At 33.5% G+C, this 22,056-nt stretch overlaps 3 protein-coding genes across 3 annotated transcripts; 1 reads left to right on the top strand and 2 right to left on the bottom strand.

Annotated features, from left to right (window-relative positions):
- Positions 1–65: 65 nt before the first annotated feature.
- LOC100175477 (transmembrane 9 superfamily member 1) lies at positions 66–10,506 on the bottom strand. Its single transcript, XM_018812472.2, has 10 exons — positions 9,970–10,506; positions 9,471–9,619; positions 8,949–9,080; positions 8,477–8,616; positions 7,016–7,201; positions 5,762–5,871; positions 4,453–4,616; positions 2,732–2,893; positions 1,698–1,751; positions 66–1,342 (listed from the first exon to the last, which is right to left on the bottom strand). Exons 1-10 carry the CDS (start codon positions 10,444–10,446, stop codon positions 1,165–1,167), a joined length of 1,752 nt encoding a protein of 583 aa, XP_018668017.1. The 5' UTR covers positions 10,447–10,506; the 3' UTR covers positions 66–1,164.
- A 540-nt stretch (positions 10,507–11,046) lies between these two features.
- On the bottom strand, positions 11,047–14,389 carry LOC100177800 (large subunit GTPase 1 homolog). Its single transcript, XM_002124642.4, has 5 exons — positions 13,945–14,389; positions 13,444–13,610; positions 12,827–12,960; positions 12,359–12,564; positions 11,047–12,039 (listed from the first exon to the last, which is right to left on the bottom strand). Exons 1-5 carry the CDS (start codon positions 14,216–14,218, stop codon positions 11,171–11,173), a joined length of 1,650 nt encoding a protein of 549 aa, XP_002124678.1. The 5' UTR covers positions 14,219–14,389; the 3' UTR covers positions 11,047–11,170.
- Positions 14,390–14,717: 328 nt separating this feature from the next.
- Positions 14,718–19,761, top strand: LOC100180155 (3-phosphoinositide-dependent protein kinase 1). Its single transcript, XM_002124440.5, has 5 exons — positions 14,718–15,036; positions 15,496–15,640; positions 16,027–16,700; positions 17,297–17,450; positions 18,381–19,761. The coding sequence occupies exons 1-5, from the start codon at positions 14,818–14,820 to the stop codon at positions 18,656–18,658; spliced, it is 1,470 nt and encodes a 489-aa protein (XP_002124476.1). The 5' UTR covers positions 14,718–14,817; the 3' UTR covers positions 18,659–19,761.
- Positions 19,762–22,056: the final 2,295 nt, after the last annotated feature.

Here is a 22,056-nt window from a genome sequence, read left to right as displayed (position 1 = left end):
GTTAATACACTAACCACTATGCAACAATACTGTTGAATGTGGACACAAAAACCACTCAGAATAACATGTGCTGGATATTTTGTTTAGTAAGCGATGCAGTCACCAATTTTGTGCCATGTAAATAAAATCCATACACAGTACACCACGATACGAAAAAAACCTTTTACAAAGCAAATAGAGTTATATAAGTACATTTAGAAATATATATATATATCACTTATGCTTGATATTTGTTGTGCTAATTGTGTAAAGCAATGCAGTTGTAATAAACATATTATCCAACATTACTGAATATGCCAGAAGCTGCAATTTCTGACAATATGGCAAACTTAAAGCACAAAAAATATGCTATGTCTGCTAATACAAATAGAGTTGTCAAAATGTGCTAGTTGTCAAAGCAGACAGAAGCAAGTGCTTAATACTTTCACAGGTCTGTAAGTTAGTATGACATTTGGGCAAATATTTAAATATTCAAGATTCAATAATTTGGTCATTTCAGAAAATTATTAAAATTGGTTAAATCAGATCATGTGTTTTTTAACTTGGCAAAGGATAAATCAAACCTTTTTACAACTATAATTTAAACTGGTACATATACACAGATTAAGTTACGAATTGCAATACAAAATCAAAAAATAATGTGTAAGACTGTAAGTTTCCAGAGGCATATATCAGACACCAATATGTTAAATATTGTTATTTTTTATTAAGTAAATTCAAATTTCAATGCCTCTGAAATGCTCACAGAATATGAAAAAAGTATTTTTCTTTCAATATATAATTATCTAAAAGCAGAAAATGGTATAGGAAGCAAGAAAGAAAATGCAAAAGTCTTGGTAACAGGTTATTGTACAATTCCATGGCTGCATTACAAAAAAAGCGCAAATTTTAAAATGGTATTAATATTAGAGAAATAAAAATTTTTACCGTTTTGTTTGTAATGTATGACGAGGATTGAAAATAATGTTAAGTGTATGAAAATCAGAGGTAAAAATTTTCATATTTGCAGGTCATTACCAGCCATATATAACCAAAAACAAGTGGATTGTATATTTTACAACAGCTTTTGTGTGTTGTCAGACTGTTAGTTTTCACAGAAGACATCCGAGTGACTTCTCTTTATAGGAGCACTGTCTAAATATTCACCATTGTAAAATAGCTGCCTTAGTCCATCTTCAGGTTTACATATATGTATCGGATGAATTTGAGAGAAGCAAAAAAGGAGACAGTCCCCAAAGAAAGGAAGAAGGCAAAACAAGTTAGGAGAGAGTATCCAAAGAACTCCACACTTTGCACGATGCCTGACATATTGGAACGTCGAACATAGAAAAATATCGCATAACTGGAAACAAGAATAGCATAAATTAGCAGGGAAAGCAATTTTTTCTCATTTTAAGACGACTTTATAGTTATACCCTACTCAAAAACTATAACTCATGCCACTTTCATTGCCTATATGGAGATCTTGTTTCAAATTGTTGGACATTCAAAAAAGCAAAAATCAATCGCACACAAATAAAAGGCACAAGAATTTATCCTATATAGAAGAGCTACACTTATTTATTGGTCCAACCAGTGGCCACTAACTCTTTTAAGCGGGCAGAAGTGTATGACATAACATAAGACAACTATGTTTTAAAAAGTGTCATTGCCAGGCTACGCAAAAATAAATAAATGTCATTCATTGAAATACTTACAAAAATACGAATATTCCAGTGGATCCAGCACTGAATACGGATCTCCACCACCATCTGTGTGTTGGAAATATAAGTAATTTACACTCTGATAATTAATCATGATATGCTTACAGTAAGCATAGGCATAGTGTTAAAGGTACATCGTAGTTTTAAAGGTAAACAGACATTTATGCTGAAAAGTGTATATACACATAACCAGAACAAAGTTAAAATGCATTTATCCCATTAATTAATGAGGTTTCATATGTTTAACGACTATATGTGTTAGGGGTAGATGGTAGTTTTAAAAAGTAAACAAGTATTTATGCTTTTAGGTGTTTATACACATAACCAGAGCAAAATTAGAATGTATTTTATTTATCACATAAATCAATGAGGTTTCCTATGTTTGAAGATGTAATGTTAGAGGTACATGATAGTTTTTTAAAGGCAAACAAGCATTTATCTTGCTGATAAGTGTTGATACACACGACCAGAGCAAAATTAAAGATAGTGCAAAAAAATCCAAGAAATTAGCATTTACCCAAGTAAATAATGAGGTTTCCTATGTTTGATGACTGTGTGTTATATGGTATATGGATATTGTTATATTCATACACATACTCTATTTTCATGCGGTTACGTTGAATAATACGTGCTTTATGTTGATACAAAATGTTCAGAAAGTTAATGTGTAAACATGTTTCATTATAGAATCCAGGAGGTAAATATGAATGACAATTATAAATAATTTTGAAAGTGACCCCCGTTAGCATCAATACAGGCTTGAACCCTTCTTATTTGTTTCTAAACACCTTAATCAGCTGCTCTGTTGGAATAGGTTAAAAAAATTATAAGGCTTTACACAGTGACTTTACGAACTCCCTTGAGTAGGGCAACTCTATTATCAGAGTACCATGTAGTTTTAAAAACGCAATTTTTTTTAAACCTTATATTGTTTCTAAATGTCTTAATCAGTAAATATTTTTTTTTTTTTTATTAGAACACAGTAGCTTTTATCCAAACACCGTGTACAAAAATGTCACATAAAATACCTGTAATCTTCACTGCTTAGGTGGAAGTATGTGAGAGCCACAGCAACACATGCGGATACTGATAACTCAATAAAGAAAACAACCATGAGGATTCCATACAGCGTATACACCTCACGACCCCACACAGTCGCAAACACATAATATAGCTCCACTGACACTGCACTGTAAAGTGTAATTAATGTTGAATAAATGAATATAACGCTGTTGTATTGTTAATTCTGCTACCAGGCATAATGTAAATAATCTTTTAATGGCTCATCTGGTATAAAAATCATAGTGTATTTTCGACGTTTAGTCTGCTATCCAGCAAGGCTTTATCAGAAAATAAAATGTTGGAAATGCACAATATTTTTCGTATGAGATAAGGCGTTAATTGATCTTATTTATTCTTGCATGGGGTTTTTCATTATAAACTGGGTGATCTGTTTCACACACCCCGTCACGGCTTACTAGGTACCACCAAAGTTAGTATAGACCAAGTTAGGAAACGGCGCTCGTGTCCGCCATTACGGAACCCACAGAGCGTGAATCGCCTATACAAATGCATGGTCGGCATGTGTTTATTTAGTTCTTGTAAGCGATACAAAGCTAGAAAACTTGTATAGCGGTTGTTTTAACATTTAAAATATAATTTCTAATATAAATCTTGTTATATAATATAAAATCTAGGAATTAATGTGAAGTAAATTAATATTTTGACTGGTTTCGGCGTACAGTGTGGTTTAACAGGGTACTTTACGTTGGCGATTAAGACTAGCAGCAATCAGCTTAGTTTACATAATAGTATATGATCATACCTACGAATCTACGGAGCCATTCTTTACTACATTTATAATCCAACATGAGTGGACATGCAGTTCCAAACTGCTTAAGTACTAGCAGATAAGGTGTTCGCGTTTTTCAATTTCATAAAGACCCGGAACGCAGAAAAGGTAGCTTACTAATTCAAGCAAAGGACCAAAAATAGTAACTCAGTATTGTTTTCATCAATGTCACTTCGATATTAGGCAAATTTTACCAAGATACCTTAAGTTTCGTTGCCGGGTATACGTGTTAAGTTTGTGAGCCAAAAAGTAAAATCACGGCAATTTACATGCAAAACTGCAGCTAGATACACCAGTTTATGGTAATGTTATGCGTTTTTGTTTGTATTTTTATATTTTAAACATGATGTTCTTTTATGTTTTTGGTTAGTAAACTTGATATTTTCTGTTTTTTTACTCTTTAATCGAATAAGTGTTCAATAAAAGTTGATTATTTTTGTGAGGTTTATTATTGTGATAAGATTTAACATTACTAGAAAGCCATTTTTACGCGCAGAAGTGCTTGGTTTTAAAAAAATCGCAATATTTAAACAAAAAACAGCACCCAGCAATGATAAAATGCTATGCCGTGGGCTACGTAATGGTGGCGACTATGACGTCATAGACGCGAGACAATGGATAACAAGACTCGTTGTTTTACAATCCGTTTCCTAACTTGGTCTATACTAACTTTGGGTACCACAAATGTAACTTTATGAAAAATTATTTTTTGGGACTTTTTAATGTATGGCTGAGAGAATAGACAAGTTAAGACAACGTATAAAGAACATCTGGGTTGGAGCAATCGCCGATAGGAGTTTGACCCAAGGACACAAACGCCCACAATGAAAGTATCAGCGCCCAGACTCGAATGGAGACTTCTAATCAACAGACATTTTCAATATAGAAATTACAAACCTGAAAGGTAGGAAGCCGCCAAATATCATGTGACAAAGTGTGTTTCTGTACCATGGTTGTGGGGGGATTTCTCTGGCGATGTTTTTCGTACGACAAGGTGCATCAAAATCTCCAGAAGTGTTTTTACCCATGATGCCACCAATTACAGTAAGTGGGAGACCAATCTGGAAAATATTAATTTTGATTTTTAACAGGGTAAAAAACAAAACTCATAAACTTGAATTTTTTTTTCTTATATAATGTATTAACAAATTGTGGGGGTGTAGAGAGATATTTGCAGAATAAGTGTGATGTATTTAACCATTAAACAATAAAGATTGAGGAATAGGTTTATTATAAGCATATATAGTTAAGTGGGGTAATAAAAAACTGAAAACAAAAACTTTCGATTTTTTATCCAAGTGATAAACTAAAAAAAAATATTTTTTAGTCAGAAAGGAACAAAATGTATCATACATTGATGTCTAGAAAAGATGTTAGGATTTCTATGATTATTTTAAATTTTATTCTAAATTTTGTACTGTTTTTTATTTACATTGCTTTGGGGAAAATAACATTTGCAGGTCAATAATAAACTATGTTTTTAAACGCAACTTAACTTAATGAAAAATGTAACATGTTGTCACGTTTTTACGCGTGACGGATGGATTCTTAGTCGGAAACAACTAACGAAAGTGTCTTGAAGCACGACACAAACAAAAGAACAGCATGATAATTGCAGCGTCTAGATACGTAACAGCAGCGGTGTTTGGTCTGGCTCCAGACCTTGCAGTTACGTTTCACGACTTACGTGATACGCAATTATTATTCGAGATAAGCCTATAGAACGACCCAGAAACGCACACGAAATATATAGACACTAACAACATTTAACGCAATAACAGCATATTTTTTAATTAAGGCGTAACACACATTTGAATTAAGCGCTTTTGATTAAAAAGGAAAGTAATCGTCAATTTGTCACTTATTATGCGGTTTTAAATCTGAAAATTTGTTTTAAAATTTTTAAAAATATATAATGATTTGATTTCAATCAAGAGATTAAAAAAATGTAATTATAGGAAATGAGAGATGTGGAAAAGACAAGAAGACCAACCGGTTAACAAAAATGGATCTATATGACCAATTACGTGCCCAATTATATACATATATATATATATGTGGAGGGAGATTTTTTGTTATATAAGTTGGGATAAATGTCCATGGTTTCATTCCATTTTCTTAAAAATTTATATTCACCCAACAAAAAATAATTCCCCCAAAAAATAATTTTATGATTAGAAAACTGTCAAAAATGCATGTCACTCACCAGCACCCATATAAAACCAAGTAGTAGCACTGTAGTGAATGGAAGAGCTTGTGTAGAGCCATACCACCAATGGACTGAGTTCACCACACTCCAGACAATGAAACATGGAGCTGGAATAAGATTTGTTTGATGAATGAATGTACGTAACTTGCTTTATCCTCGGATGGTCCCAAAACGAAAGTCGTTAAACACAGGTTTTTCCTTTTATACACCTATTGTCGGCTTACGAGTTACCAAGTACGTTACTTTGTAAGTGATTATTTTTTGAGATTTTTCATTTTTATTTATATGTGGCTGATAATTTGGACGACCCATTAGTGACCACTGAGTTAAAGCAATTGCCATCAAGGCGTCAAGTGTCTGCCCAATGACACATACACCCACAATGGTAGCAAGAGCCTTAAACCTGTAACCTCTGGGTTAAAAGCAGGCGCGCTTACAAACTATGCTACAGTGTAGGATAGAATCAATAATTGTTCGGCTTAATTACTTAAACAATTGGAATTGTTGTTTTCTATGTATTGTACCTAATTCATTGTGTTGTTTATAGGGATTTAAAGCTGATAGAAAATGGAATTAGAATGTAAACAAAATGAATTATATTCTGATGTACATGAAAAGCCGTAACGCAATATAGGTCTCTTGGGTTGTCTTTTAACAGTTAAATTAAGTAAAGGATAAATTATTATGTTTTAAATGGTGTTTTTTTTTAAATTAGAATTGAATATTTAGCACAAAACTAAAACATTACTTTGTACAGTTTTATTTTACACGGTTTTTTATAATACCTGTTAAACATGATAACATGTTAAAACATATACATAGAACATAGCCTATCCCTATATATATATTCATATATTACTTTATTTGTATTTTAGCTCTTTCTGCAAAAAGTTTACTAAACAAACGTTTTGAAACACAATATGCCTGGCTTGCGGGCAGTGGCAGTATAGGCTAACTTTACATTGTAAAAAAGTTCAAATTTTTTCACAAAATGCATAGTAGGGTGGGGGAAGATTGGACATATTTTCGATGTATTTTTTTGTCCCATTTAGTAGTAAACAAAAAACATTCAAAGAGTTATAAAACCTTATCCTCACGACTTCCACAGACTGTTGTTTTTTTTTTAAACATGATCAAGAAATTTGGATAGTACATGCTAAAGATGTCCCGTCTTCCGCTACCCCTCTATATACAATTGTTAAAATCTATATATACATAACGTACTCCTAAAAAAAAGTCATATTAACTTACCAGTAAAAAGTGACGATGTAAGAATAATATTTGCAACCCAATTTCCACCTTGAAACTTCCTGTAGTAAGAACTGGACACATAACCAGCAATACAGGAAGTAAGAGCATACAATAATATCGCAGCTGTGTTTATAGAGCCATGGCCATGAGCTTTAAACATCCCAAGCAGAGCCATGATGATTATTCCTGTAAGGGGTAATATGGGTTGAATTAAAAATAGTGTATGTTTTATTTAAGTGTGATTATTTCTTATTTGAAAGAATCTATGCAAAGATTGTTGACTATTACAAAAGCATGTAGCAAATTTTAAATTTAAAAATTTTTTAGGGGTGCATACTACCCAATTTTTTGAAACAGGTCAGGAGTGCTATTATATGTATTAGCACCACAGTTTATGCCTAATACAGCTTTTACTCTGCTGTTAAATGTCTAAATAACTAAACAGACAAAGTACATTGCATTCGCCACATTAATCAAAGAGGTTCTCCATGTTTGACAAATATAAGTGCAACAGAAATTCAACAATGTAACCACGATTTTAATTTTTTTTAAATAAAATTTAAACCTCTTTGGTTTTACATTTGAATGTAAGATCTAAGACAGAGTTTAAATGCGTAAGTGGGCTGCTGAATCAGTAACTTGTAAAAATATGTTAACAGATTTAAAATGAATGATTAACGCACAATGTTTGGACAAGCTTTGCATTGTTTAAACAGTAGATGCAATTGTAATGTTTATTTGATATCTCCCTATTGTCTATAATTTCTTGTGTTGCAGTCGGAACAGAGTCAATGGTATAGACAAATATTGTTAAAATTCAGCACACGTTAAATATGTCTGTGAAACTATTGCAACAAGCAAAATAAAACCAGTGGTCACAATTGAAGTGAGTTGTACTGTTGTAGTACCATTAGTGTCTGGGTAATGGGCAAACTCTGGCCTATTATATCTCTGGCATGCCATGCCACGCTGTAGGACCTCACCCACAAAATAGAACAGATACACAGGGTGTTCGGAAAGTTCCTGTACACTGTTCTAATAATTTCATTAATTTGTTCTATATTCACGGATTGAGGTGTTTACAAACAAAATAAAAAAGGTCCAAGCTTGTATTGATGCTAACAGGGGTCACTTTCAACATCATTTATAATTGTCATTCATATTTAACCCTTGGATTCTATACTGAAACGTGTCTGTTAATAAATAAGTGAACAGTGACTTTCTGGACACCCTGTATTATTATACCTATATATATATCTATCTATTCTTTGTGGGTGAGATCCTACAGCGTGGCATGCAATGGGACTGATTTAGACCAGAGTGCCTAATACCCAGACACCGATGGTGCTGCAACGAATTTTAGTTGTCAGTTGTCACCACTGGTTTTATTTTGCAATAGGTTCATTTACATATTCAGCATGTATCATTTAATGTTTGCTGAAATACATAAAGTAATCCAACCTCCCCCAATCGCTAGCAGTTGCGAGCCAACTCCAATAATTGAGCAGAATAATGACTTTAGTTTTGGGAATCTGAAAACATCAGCATGAATAATCTTCCATCCGTTATCATCATCTCCAAAGTCTTCTTCCTCATCAACTCTGGATGCGACAAATATTTTTTGGTTTGAAACAGTTTTATTTTTTTTAACTTTTTTTCTCTCGAAATTTTTGTTGGGGGTTTTTGTTTTTATTTTGACAATGTGAATATAGAACAGGCCTAAACTATGGTTGAAACAGAAGATATATAATATATTATACTATATTATAGTTAGATCCATTAACCAATAAGTTAGATCTATTTTACACGAATTGACAGAAATAAGGGTCTAACTATCCCAACTTTTCCTTTATTTAAAGAAGTTTGAAACATCCGAAAAAATATATATAATGAACACAATTCAATTTAAATCCACAGTGTACATGACACATACTTGTTATATCTCGAAAAGTCACTCCTGAGAACTCTTGTAAGGATAACGACAACAAACGCCATGAGAAGTGAAACAAGAATGACTGAGTTTATGATGGACAACCAATGTATTTCCAATGTTCGTGGGAAGAAGCTGAAATAAAGTAATAGCTTGACCAAACAATATTGATTTTTACGTATCATTTTTACCCAGAAATAATAAAACAATAACAGGCAAAAAACAGGATCCTAATAACTTAAACATAGCACTATTAATTTGTAAGTCGTGTTTTTTACAATGAAATATATATAAAATAAAACATTGTCAAAACAGTACAGAAAAGCTTATGCAAACAAAACGATTTTTCAACATAAAGGAAAATAAGCCAGGTTAAAAATAATATTTAGCACTAAAAGTCTGCAAAAACATTAAACCTGAAGCAGTTTTGCAATGACTTATCTATTAAAAAGGAAATTATCAAAAAACCTCCTTTTTTCAATATAATCTACTACTATACTACATTTAGAAAACTGGACAAGCAACCTGTAATCTTTGAGCAAGGTGCTACGTTTTGCTGGGTCCACGGCTGACTCTTTCCATTCAACACTGTATTGGAAATCTATTTTAAGTGGGGGATCCACCTCAAGCGACATTGGTTCGTATTCAGCAGTGGTGACATTGGCACTGATTATCTGTGTAAAAAATGCTGAAATTATTAATTGGCTGATAAATGGTTGTTTTTTTCATAAAGTTTCAGCTTTATTGTTTTATTCTAAAGCCCTACAAGGCAGTCGCAAGGTTCCCTGAGATGCAGACTAGACATAGCTCATACTAGCCTCAAACAAGTAAACAAAGTAAGGAGCCTACTAAAGAACCATTGTTGGGTAGGTATATTATAAAGCAAGCTGCAAGCACACATATAGACCAGTTTTACCCTCAAAGCTTTAAATTTCAATGGTAGCTACATCGAGCTTCAAACCCACAACTGTACGCTAGAGAATAGTGCGCTAAACAGTGTACCACTACGCCAAACTTGGCTTACCTTATCCCCATTGTAGGTGAATATAAACTTGATATGGTTGTACAAATACAGCTTATGAATGTGAGGGACAGCCAGGAAGCTACTCTCTTCAAACCGACCAACAAAACTCCTCATTGGCAGCTCATCCGCCACCATCTCGAAGTAATACAGCTCTTCCACCGCTTCTTTCATCGATGTCAGCTCTTTTTCTTCGTAAGTGACATCACAAAGGTGTTTATTTTTTTCCGATTTTTTAAACTGCACTTCATACATGGAATAAGCCATTCTGTCACCATCCAGCACCTCGCCAAGGGTGAGAGATTTATGTTGTATGGGGTCTGGCCGGCATACGGGTAGGGAGTAATAATGATATGTTTCATGAGGGTTGAAGTATGGGCCGACTTTGTTTACGAATATATCCACTTTATCTCCGTCTTTGTAGGTGTGTAATCCATTGCAAACAAGAACAAGAGATACTATTATGATCAAAACTTTCATTTTAACAATTTAGTCCAGCAGTTCTTGCACAATTTCTTCATAAACAATGTTCTATTTCCTATAAATGCAATACGGAAAATTTAGCATTGCAATTAGCAATCCGTGAATTTCACAGAAGCTCGAAGCTATAAAAGCTTCCGTAAAGGTAATATTATTAGTAATATTAGCATAGTATGTATCTTCCTTTCCTTTAATAACTTTCAGACATACCATACATTATATGTTAATATGTGCAACATACGAAACGGCGGAAACGCAATTACCCGAGACGCTGGCCGCTGCGAACACACATTACAAAAACAGTAGGCTATACATTCTTATTCATACGCAAAGCAAGGTGCAATTGGATTGAAAACAATGGGCATAACAACAATTTAGACTGCACTGTTGCCCAACTATAATTGATACTCACGTGTGGCTTTCAAATACAACTTTGGAACTTTTATTGTTTTCTCACTTTGTCAAAATCTTCAACGCAAAATCACCTAACCGTGACCTCTACGTCATGAAACAGATGATTTACGTTTTAAAACATTTACTCCCCAGTTTTATTCAAAAGCTTGTTATGCACACTCTTCTGTAATAACTTAAACTAGTAAATATATGTCGGAACCTTAATCTTTTATTGGCGATAAAAATTCAAGGTTTTGAATTTATATTTGCGCCAAATAAAACTAGACCCAATTTCTGTACAAGATTTACAAAGCCACATGATTGCACTAAACTAATATTCAGTTGCTCTAATGCGACGTGTTTTCTCTTTTTTCTTGTTGTTGTGGTGCTTTTTTGAACCTTTTCCACTTGCCAAGTCTTGTTTAGCACCTTTTGTAAACACGCGTACTTCTTTTGGTGCAAAAAAGTCCGATTCAACTTTGCTAATTGTTGGTCCAACATCTTTCTTGTTCAGACGTTGAATTCTGGCAACTACAGTTGCCATGTCGTCATTTACTACATCGGGCATACAATTCACTACTTTTTCAACTTTGGAAATGGTCCAAGCTTTATATTCTTCGCCACTCACTCCAGGGGGTGGAACAGAACACAGTAATTTTCCGTTAACATAATCTTTTAAAATAACCCTCGCAGAACGGGAATTGTCTGGTTGTCCGTGCGTTGTCATGAAACCACGTGATAAAGCATGCGCGCTGAGAATTTCCGCAGCAGTTGGGACACGGTCAGGATTTTCTCCTTCTTTAGGTTTTGAGATGTTAAAACCATACGTCACTTCTATAACTCTACGAGGAATTCGATGACCGAGTAAATTTACAGGCGCAACGTGGTCTCGCATCTGGTCGATAGGTAGAATGCCACTGAGTACCATTTCTGCTTTGTTAGAGACAAAACTTGGGAAAACAAGACCAGGACAATCGCACAGACATAACTCACTGTCAATATGTAAAGTTTGAAAATGTTTTGTTCTTCCAGGTGTTGCAGATACAGCTGCCTTTTTTACCCCCATTAGTGTGTTAACAGTTGAGCTTTTTCCAACATTAGGGTAACCCACCATGCCCACAACTTTGTTGGGTTTATCAATTAAACTTTTTAAGAAATCAATCAACTGTTCACGAGTGAATAGGTCGTCAACGTCAAGAGCTGTGGATTAAAAAGAATACATTTTACAAACAAAATTAAAAAGAATTCATTTTACAAACAATATTAAAAACAACACATTTTACATGACAGTATCTCATGATATTAATTTAAGCACAGTATATAAATGAATAGCATAACCCGAAGTGGCAGGACGCGGATTTTGACGATGCACCTATCAGTAAACTAATTTTGTTTTAAAGAAAAAAAAAACATTTAACTATTCATGTCTATACCTTGCACTTTAAATTGGCGCCTATGGGCACAAATGTATTGATGATAATATAAATAATAAATATTAAATCTAAATGACATCACCAACCTTCTAACTGTGAATGATCAAAATTCTCGTCAAGTTTTTCATTTTCCAAAACTGCTGACCAGAAAACCACATTCACTCCTAATTGTTCAAAGTGACTTCTCCATTCACTTCGTTGCTTTGATGAAAGTAAATCAGCCTTGTTGACAAGCAATATGTTCTGTTTCGATTCATTGCTTTCTGTCACATAAGTCTCCAGGTCCAAGCATCTGAATTAAAAATGTCTTAATAAGAAAAATATGTGAAAAATATACTAAAAATTAAAGATATCAATTTTCAAGGCTTAAAGTTACTTTATATTTCTTATAAACCTAGAAAAAACAAATTACCAAACCCAGCATGGAGAAATATTTATGATATAACTATGAACTATATATATTCTTTGTTTGCTTGACATGCCAAACCCTCCCATTCATACATATATACAAAAAAAACACTAGTTTATATACTTTTTTATGTGTTTATATATACCGAAACAAAAGTGGGTCTCTTGCATCCACAATTTGCACGATGACATCACTTCTTTCAATGACTCTCCACAGTTGCCTCCAGAAGTCTAAGTTCTTCTCATAAGGAGTGATGATCAGGTCATCATTATCTTGAATCTGAAATTAATGGAAGAATAATTTATTGACGGTAACTTGTTTATCCTTTGTTATAACATAAATTTCATCATTAACATAAATGTCCTGCTTCATACACCTTGTGCTTACAAGTGAAGTGACAACATAAAAACCACGCATTTATGTCATCTGACAAATTGGACAAACCACTGGGTTTAAGTGTCTTTTGGGCTAGTGGTAGGCTTGCCAACTTTAGGAGCAATGCCAGACAATAAAGCATGAAAATTCTCATATTGTGGTAAACATAGGTGCCTGAGTTTTGATAATCCAGTTGCAAATAACAACTAAAACTCATAGTTGCAAATAACAACTGGGCCTACTTATTATGTAAGCCGAAAAGGTAATTACCACACTCACACATTATGCACTGGTTACGGTTTAACTTTCCTATTACCTGTTACAGCAAGACCAGACAATAAAACATTAAAATGCTTGGATTTTGGTCAAACATTTTGCAGAACTTACAACAGTCAGTTTTTTTCTCCAAGCCAAGAAAGATTCCGTTTCCAATTTCTCAAGTTCTTCCTTTGTAGTTTGTTTGGTCCATGGGGGTCGTCGTGGAATACCAAGTAGATGTTGGTATTCAAGTTGAGCAGCTTCAATCCTCTCTTGTTGGTCATTGGATATGATTCCTGTGGTCAAATTAAAATTTTTAAGCTTTTCAGTTTTTTAAACATGTTTTTTAGTGTGCAGAGCTTGGCAGGACCTTCTTGCATGCGCACGATCTTCTATATTGTGCAGGCTGGCATACTTTCACAGAAAACCATTAACAGATAAAGCATGATACAGTGCTGGTGAAAAATCCGAACCCCAATAAATACTTATAGCTTCTAAACCCAAACTTTGGCACTTACACAATTGTAACACAAACAGTTTTAACCTTTTATATAGCATGTAAGATTTTAGATTTCACACTGTTTTAACAGAACTATACAGGAAATATTGTGTATAGAAGATGGAACTAACCTTTTGTGTCATTATTTACAAAATGAATGTTTAGTCTTTCAGCTGTGAATTCGGTCCCAGCAAGTTCTGCTGTGGCGAGAAAATCGTCCAAAGAACTGAGTTCGGTAACTGATTGAAGATTGAGTTGCGCCGCGTCGTGTTCTGCGGATAATTCGGCTGCATGTCGATGTCCAGTCTGAGTTTTACCAAATCTGTTTTTAATTAAGCTCTGTCCAAGCCCTGGCGCTCTCGCGTTTTTTCTCCCCATGTCCAAGTACAGAGGAAATACAATCATTTATCTGTGACGTTAAATAGAAAATGTTTACATTAAATATCACGTTTTTTAATCAGTGTTTTCGCCAAACGTGTGATGACGTAGTTGAAGGTAATGGTCGAATTATTAGCCAGTGTAATGCAATTTAAATCAATTTCATAACAAAATGTATTTTAGATAGCTTCCCACGGTTGTAAACTGAACTATCGTTTGACGGAAAAGGCTTACATTTGAATGATAGATTTCTGAAGTAAAGCGAAAAATTTCGAGAGACTTTATAGAAAATCAGACAATTCGACAACAAGGTGTAGTATAGAAATAATATAGATTAATATAAGCTTGGCTTTTCATTAATGTGTATTAAGAAAAGACATGTATAAGAAACTTTTCCTGTGTTGTTTATAATGTATTTTAGGTAGATATGCGTAAGTAAGGCATATATAATGTATAACACGTCCAATATTTTAAATCAAATACTAAAATATGATGATTTCTTATATTTTAAATTGTTTTAATGTGCTTAAGTGTTTACTCTTATAAACGTAACTATATTGCATATTAAAGTTGAGACAGGCCGTCAAAAACCGTTTAGGATATACTGAAACTCTTGGAATAAAAAAATGAGTGAAAATGGTGTCACAACCCAAGAATCTGCCCAAACAGAAACAGTCCAAACACCAAGGGTAAAAAAGAAAAGGGGGGATTTTCGTTTTGGACCCACATTGGGTGAAGGATCATACTCAACTGTTATTCTAGCGAGAGAAATTGCAAGTGGGCGGGAATTTGCTATGAAAGTTTTGGAAAAACGACATATTATGAGGGAGAAAAAAGTCCCACAGGTTAACTGTTAATTTTGTTATTAATTATCTCTGTTAATTATTATTGGTTTTCTGGTTAAATTTTAGCTTCTATTCTAATGTAACATAGCGTGGGACCTGAGATTTTAGTCAAAGTAGCAGTTGGTTCTTGTAAACCCCATTTAAAACCCATTAGTGACCACTGGGTTAGAGCGAAGTTCGTTAAGTGTCTTATTTTTAAGTTAAGTGCCCATTAAAACAAACACCTATCAGTATTAAGCATTGAATCCGATATTCTATGGTTACGATACAAGTGCCTTACCACTAAGCTTTGATGCCGGATACATAAAAAGTCCCTAAAAAATAGTCACCCACAAAGTAACACACTTGGTAACTCGTAAGCTGGCACAAAGTGTATGAAACAGAACACCTGTGTCTAATGACTGTTGTTCTGGCCACCCAAGGATAAAGTAAGTTACATCCAGCTTATTATTGTCACAGGTTGAAAGAGAAAAACAAGTTCTGAGTCGTCTTGATCATCCTTTCTTTGTCCGTCTGTACTTCACCTTCCAAGACAGTGAACGATTGTATTTTGGTCTAAGTGTTGCAAGAAAGGGTGAACTTTTATCAAAAATTAAACAATTAGGTAAAAATCCTATTTTCTGTAGAAAACTCAGGTTCAATTTTTTTTAGAAATGTTAAATTTAGAATACATGGATTTGTTTGATCATGATATTCGGTATTTTTATTTTTCCAATTGCTTTGTTTTCGCTACCGGAATCAAACAAACAAATAATATTATTTTATAAATTGTGGTCCGACATTTTATTATGGTAATAGTCGGCTAGTACATAAAAAGAATGTTTTAGTTAAAATTTTCTTCGCAGTTAAAATTTCCCTAATCTCGGCTACAGTAATTAAATTATCAAAGAGGCAATTATCATAATTATAAATAGACTGCAGTCACACATTTTATAATGGTAATAGTAGAACAGTAAGGGAAAGTTTCGAAACAAATTCTATTACTTGCAGGTAAATTTGACATGGAATGCGCGAGGTTTTACACGGCACAGATAGTTTCTGCATTACAACATCTTCATTCACTCAACATTATCCACCGAGATCTAAAACCAGAAAACATACTCTTCAATGATAAGATGCAGATTCAGATTACGGATTTTGGAACAGCAAAACAGCTCTCTGACTCTGGGGACGAGCCTAGATCATCTTCCTTTGTCGGAACAGCACAATATGTGTCTCCGGAGTTACTCAAAGACAAAAAAGCTTGCAAAAGTTCGGACTTATGGGCACTAGGGTGCATAGTGTACCAGATGTTAACAGGAGAGTTTCCCTTCAAAGCTCCGAATGAATATTTAATCTTCCAGCAAATTGTGAACTGTAAATACGAGTTCCCTGAGAATTTTGACCGCGATGCAAAAAATTTAATTTCCTCGCTACTCCAACTTAACCCAATGGAGAGACTCGGTAGTGCCTCGTGTGGTGGGTATGAGCGTCTAATGGAGCATCCGTTTTTTTCTGGAATCGACTGGGAAAATTTGGCAAATCAACCTGCGCCAAAAACAATGTTAGCGCTGGCAGGAGACAGCTCAGATGAGGATACAGTGGAAGACTTAGCTGATGGATTCGACCAAGCTTTTATAAACGATTTCAAAAACCAAGTGGTTGAAGAATCCAAAGTAAAAGGGGTAAGATGGAAATAACTTTTACTAGTGTGGAGGAAGATGGGACATCTTATTGTTCTATTTTCTTATCCAATTTGGTAGTGAACAAAGAACATTCAAAGAATTATAAAACCGTATCCTCACCACACCACTCCCATAGACCGTTGTTAATTGTTTAAAACATGATCTGGATATTATGTGGTAAAGGTGTCCTGTCTTCCCCCATCTTACTATTATACTAATTATATATATATATAATATAAATATAAATAAATATTGTTCCAGACATTTTTATTGTTTTTGTTTGCAGAATTTTTTAGTTTTACTGAAATTTCTTTGTATATGCATGTTAAAATTATAAAAAATAAATACTTTCTCTAGTCTCTATGTCTATATACATATTTACCTAACTTATATAATATATATGCCTATTACGAACAAAAACTAAAACTACATATCCTTTAAGGCATGTAAAAATATTGTAAAATAAATTTTCTCTCTTTCTATATAAGTATATAAATAATTGTATTTGTATATAATATCTATGACAACTATAAATTACATGCCCTTAGCATTCAAAAGTATTTACTGTGACTTCTAACTTGTTCAATTCACATCAGGATTCATCACAACTTGCAACAAGTGACCCAACAGATATATCTGGGTATGGACTCCCTGCTGTGATGGGGAAAGAAGACAGGGAGAGATGGCTAAGGAAACAACAGTCTTCGGAGTGGGATTATTTTGCAAAAGGGAATCTTATATTAAAACAGGGTAACGATTTGTTATATAGTTATATAGAGGGAAAAAATTAATTTATATTTAGTAGGGTAAAATTAATACCATTGGCAAGGTATTTTTGTTTACTGCCAAATTTGGGGGCTAAAAAATAAAAGCATTTTCAAATTATATTTATGTATAGTAGGGTAAGATTGATACCATTGGCACTTTCTAATCATGTTTCTAACAATCAGTGACAATTTTTTGAGTTGTGGAGATACGGTTTTATAAATCTGTAAATCTTTTTTTGTTTACTACCAAATAGGACAAAAAAAGCATGAAAACATTTCTCATTTTACCCTAAACTAGTTTGCGCTACCATAGAATATGTTTATTTCCTTTTTTGTATTGTTTTGATTGTAAGTTTATGTTATTTATTTTGCAGATTGTAATATCTTATTATCTATATATATTTCACGCTGGCTAACTGCAGTGTTGCCTTTTATATTTCATTTAAAATGCCACAAGTATGTGTTGTTTTAGAAGCTGTAAAAATTGTTTGCGCACCACAGGGCTGGAGAATTTTGTAAAAAACAACTTTATTTACTTGTTTTTCTCATCAATTATTAACCCCACGTTGTAGTAGCTACACAATGCCCTTTGTAGACATAGCACTAAAATGCCAGCTACTTAAGATGTAGAATTTTGAGTGTATATGTACTTTATCAATAATCTTCATTCGAAACTTCTATATTATATACCTACTTTTAAATACCTTTTTCAGATCAACTTAAAACTAAACATGGTATTTATTTTTGAAATTAAACTAATAAATGAAATAATAAATTATTTTGTAAACATTGGAAAATGGGCTTTTCAGTTAAACTGCTGAAAGTTGCATTAATTTTCAGTAAATATTAACTAATAAAATATAACAAAATATAACAAAAAATATTTTGTTTCAACAAAAATACATTTTTCCAGGCCAGCTTGAAAAGAAACGTGGCTTTTCAGTTAAACTGCGCGAGTTCTTGCTCACTGAAGGTCCTAAGCTCATCTACATCGACCCGAACTCAAAGGAGGTCAAAGGAGAAATACCTTGGTCCAGTGAACTTCGAACTGAACCAAAATCTTTCCGAATTTTTCTCGTTCATACGCCGAACAGGACCTATCACCTTATTGATAAATCTAACAATGCCCTCATGTGGTGCAAAAAGATTGAAGAGATAAAGAAACATTATTTCAAAGACGGAAACCATTAGTTTGAAATTCAAAAAATTTAATTTAAGTTTTCAAATTTTATTGATTCATGTAAGGTAATAATTATAATCATAAAAAGTCACTCAATGTTATATTTCTAATCCAGAATGCCCTCAAAAATTTACAGAAGTAAATTGTGAGTTTTATATTTAAAAAACATAACCTCATGCAGACTTAGTTGCTGTAATAAAGTTGCCATATCAATAAAACCTAGTTTCATAAAATATTGATTTTCTGGTCAGTTTCAATACAGACGTTACAGTCAATATATACATCACAATTGTCTTCATTTGAAAAGTTTTGTTAAAAAAAATTAAAAAATTTAGGAGGGAAAAATACATCACTGGAGATTGTTTTGGTTTTTGATTTTTTAAACTGTATGTGCTGTAATGTCTGTATTGGAATATCACCCAATTTTTTAAAGCCTAAATATTTCTTTAAACTTTAAGTGTCATAACTTGTACACACCCATTTTGTTGCAGGTAAAAAATGCCACAAATTTTTCAAGTTTTTAATACGCTGGTGTTGTTTTTCCATTGTTGCGTCCAAATTGTTTTTACTGTAACCAGTCCAAATTGTTTTTGCTACGAACAAAAAATTTAAAAATGTTTTAAATTTATGAACTATTAGTTGTGTACACTTTATATTTTCTGCCATAGCTTGTTTTAAGTTTAAGGTGCTGGTGTATAACCTGTGCGTAAAACATATAATTTTAATACTATCATATGCCATAGAAAAAAAAATGAAAACGTGTAATTTGACAATTTCTGCACACATATTTTTCAAAAAGAGGCCAATAGTCTAATTTGCCATTTCCCCCCACTTTTACGAAAAAAAGGCAAACTATTTAATTTGACGTTTTCTGCACACATGTTTTCGAAAAAATGGAACCAATTTAAATTGACATTTTCTAATGCACACATACGGTTACACCTTGCTGTTAATTACTGCATGTTTCAAATTATGCGTATATATTTAATGCCACATGCATCCTACATTATATAGTGCAACATGCGATTAGTTAATCTTACTAGTTGATTATTGTGATTTTATTTCCAAGTCTATTTATTGGAATTATTTTTTAGTAAACTTTTAACTAAAACTGTTCTTTTGTTTGTTTTATTTAAAATTAAAATACAAGTTAGTTTAAAAAAATCAGCATAGAAAAGGTAGTAGTACTCAAATACAGTAGGTTGGGGTAAGATGAGACAAGTTTTTATTCTATTTTATTGTCCTATTTGGTAGTAAAAAAACAATTAAAGAAATATATAACAGTGGCTTCACGAGTTTAAGAAAGCATTGTTAAATGGTAAAATTACGAAAGGTGTCCCGTTTTACCCCACCCTACTATATATAACTTTAATTTAAAGATCAAAGCTAAGAAACAGGCAAGTGAATGAAAATATTCGTCACTAATGTTTCAAAACAGTCTCGAACGTTTCATATTATATTACGCACTTTATATTACGGCGTCGGGGCACAGTCGTTAGTGCGCTTGCCTTTAACCCAGAGGTAATGTTCAAGGCTTGTCGCTGCTACCATTGTGGGCGTATGTGTTCTTGGGCAAGACACTTAACGCAATTGTTCCAATCCAGTAGCCAATAATGGGCTGCATTAATTGTAAGCGATACAAAACAAAACATACACCCACAAAGTTACATACTTCGTAAGCGAGTACGACGGAACATCCGAGCTGTAACGACTGTCGTTTCCCGCCACGCGAGGCTAAAAGTAAGCTGCCCATTTATTCACTCGCTTCTCTATAGCGCTACATTGCGCCAACATAAAAAATCAGCGTATACAAAATATCGTCCACGCGGTTTTCTCGTGAGCCGACGAGTGTGTGTGTAGGACGACTTGTTTTACTCAAAATTGAGCAGTCTACCATTCTATCACAAACATAAAATATTTTACCTGTATTTTCCTTTTTAACTGTGTTAATAAACCCGCTTCCGATAATCCTAACGCTTCATATTGACGTTCAAGTTTAATTTCTGAATTATTTTCTGGTGCGTAATTGAAGAAGCATTTCCTACATAAACTGAAACTCCTAATGGCTTACCGACACTGTGTTACCGTGTCGTCTTCTGCACAAATGAAAAGAAACGAAGAATGCCGACGGCGTACAGTTATACTCACGGATCTTCAGGAACATAGAGATTTGATTTAAATGTAACTTGCTATATCCTCGCGTCGCTAGAAAATTTCATTATTAAGAGTTTTTTTATGGTTTCAAATATACCAGAAACGTTATTTATCTCTACAAAGAATATTTTAAAATCTGGTAAAAAACAAGGGGTTGGGTAAAATCGATGGTAAAAAACATTTTACATGTGCAGGCGCGAACAAGACAGACTACAAGACGTAATCCTTTTTGAATTGATTTGAAACGTCGAATTCCCAAAGGGCACGTGTAAAGCGCTGAGACAGTTCAGTGTTATGCTTTAGGAATGCTCGGTGTGCATACAGCAGCTGTTGATTAGGTGTTAGCATTAACCAGAGTTTTGGTTCGGAAAACGCTTTTGTTAGTCGCGCAGTATACAGTTAACTATTTATGAAAATCCGGATTTGCACATCTAGATAAAAACCTTTATTACTTGAACTTATACTGACCATGAACTGAATAGTAATTAACCAGAACTGTTATATGAAGAACTGAAATATGGAATAGTTTTAAGCAGCAAAGACATAGATAGTGGGCGGGGTAAGATGGGACACCTTTTCATTCTATTTTCTTCTCCCATTTGGAAGTAAACAAAAAACATACAAAGAATTATAAAACCGTACCCTCACGACTCCCATAGATCGTTGTTAATTTTTTAAGGACAATCAAAATTTTGTGCTGAAGGTATCCCATCTTACCCCACTGTACTATACAGTTAACCCGATCTTTAGTTACGGATTAAGTTTTTTTTTTTAGTTTTTTAAAAATGTCGGACCCAGCCGAAATTATGGGGGCTCATATACATATACGTCTTGGACCAGAAGAAGCGCTGATATGTGTGTTCCTTGTCGGTTTGATTATATTTCTACTATCTCAAATATACAGGTAAGCGGTTTCTTTTTAGTTTGTTATATAACAAACGGCGTGAAATATAATTGTTTGATTGGGGTAAGATGGTCAATAATTTTAATATCATCGCCATTTGATAGTAAACAAATGAATTGTATACCGGCCTGTATTTTTGCCACTTATAAGAGAACGTTATTATTTATTAGAACATGATTAGGAAATATGTTATATTATTGTGCTAACGGCAATACTATAGTATAGTGGGAAATAACGCGGGTACCTTGAGCATATAATATCCAAGTACCATGATCGTGTTTTAAACAATTAACAACGGTATATGTCTATGGGAGTCATGAGGATACAGTTTTATAATTCTTAGAATGCTCT

This window comes from Ciona intestinalis, chromosome 7 (genome assembly GCF_000224145.3).
Source record: "Ciona intestinalis chromosome 7, KH, whole genome shotgun sequence".
Classification (NCBI taxonomy): Eukaryota; Metazoa; Chordata; class Ascidiacea; order Phlebobranchia; family Cionidae; genus Ciona; species Ciona intestinalis.
Note: the sequence above shows the minus strand (reverse complement) of the source record. Positions and strands in the feature narration are given on the sequence as shown.

Coding starts and splice junctions, on each gene's coding strand:
- LOC100180155 (XM_002124440.5), top strand. CDS start 14,818: ATGAGTGAAAATGGTGTCACAACCCAAGAATCTGCCCAAACAGAAACA. Junction 16,701..17,296: donor AAGAATCCAAAGTAAAAGGG/GTAAGATGGAAA, acceptor AATTCACATCAG/GATTCATCACAACTTGCAAC. Junction 17,451..18,380: donor GAATCTTATATTAAAACAGG/GTAACGATTTGT, acceptor ACATTTTTCCAG/GCCAGCTTGAAAAGAAACGT.
- LOC100177800 (XM_002124642.4), bottom strand. CDS start 14,218: ATGATTGTATTTCCTCTGTACTTGGACATGGGGAGAAAAAACGCGAGA. Junction 12,961..13,443: donor GGAGAAAAAAACTGACTGTT/GTAAGTTCTGCA, acceptor CATTAATTTCAG/ATTCAAGATAATGATGACCT. Junction 12,040..12,358: donor TGATCATTCACAGTTAGAAG/GTTGGTGATGTC, acceptor TTTAATCCACAG/CTCTTGACGTTGACGACCTA.
- LOC100175477 (XM_018812472.2), bottom strand. CDS start 10,446: ATGAAAGTTTTGATCATAATAGTATCTCTTGTTCTTGTTTGCAATGGA. Junction 9,620..9,969: donor TCACCTACAATGGGGATAAG/GTAAGCCAAGTT, acceptor TTTTTTACACAG/ATAATCAGTGCCAATGTCAC. Junction 2,894..4,452: donor GGCGGCTTCCTACCTTTCAG/GTTTGTAATTTC, acceptor TACACTTTACAG/TGCAGTGTCAGTGGAGCTAT.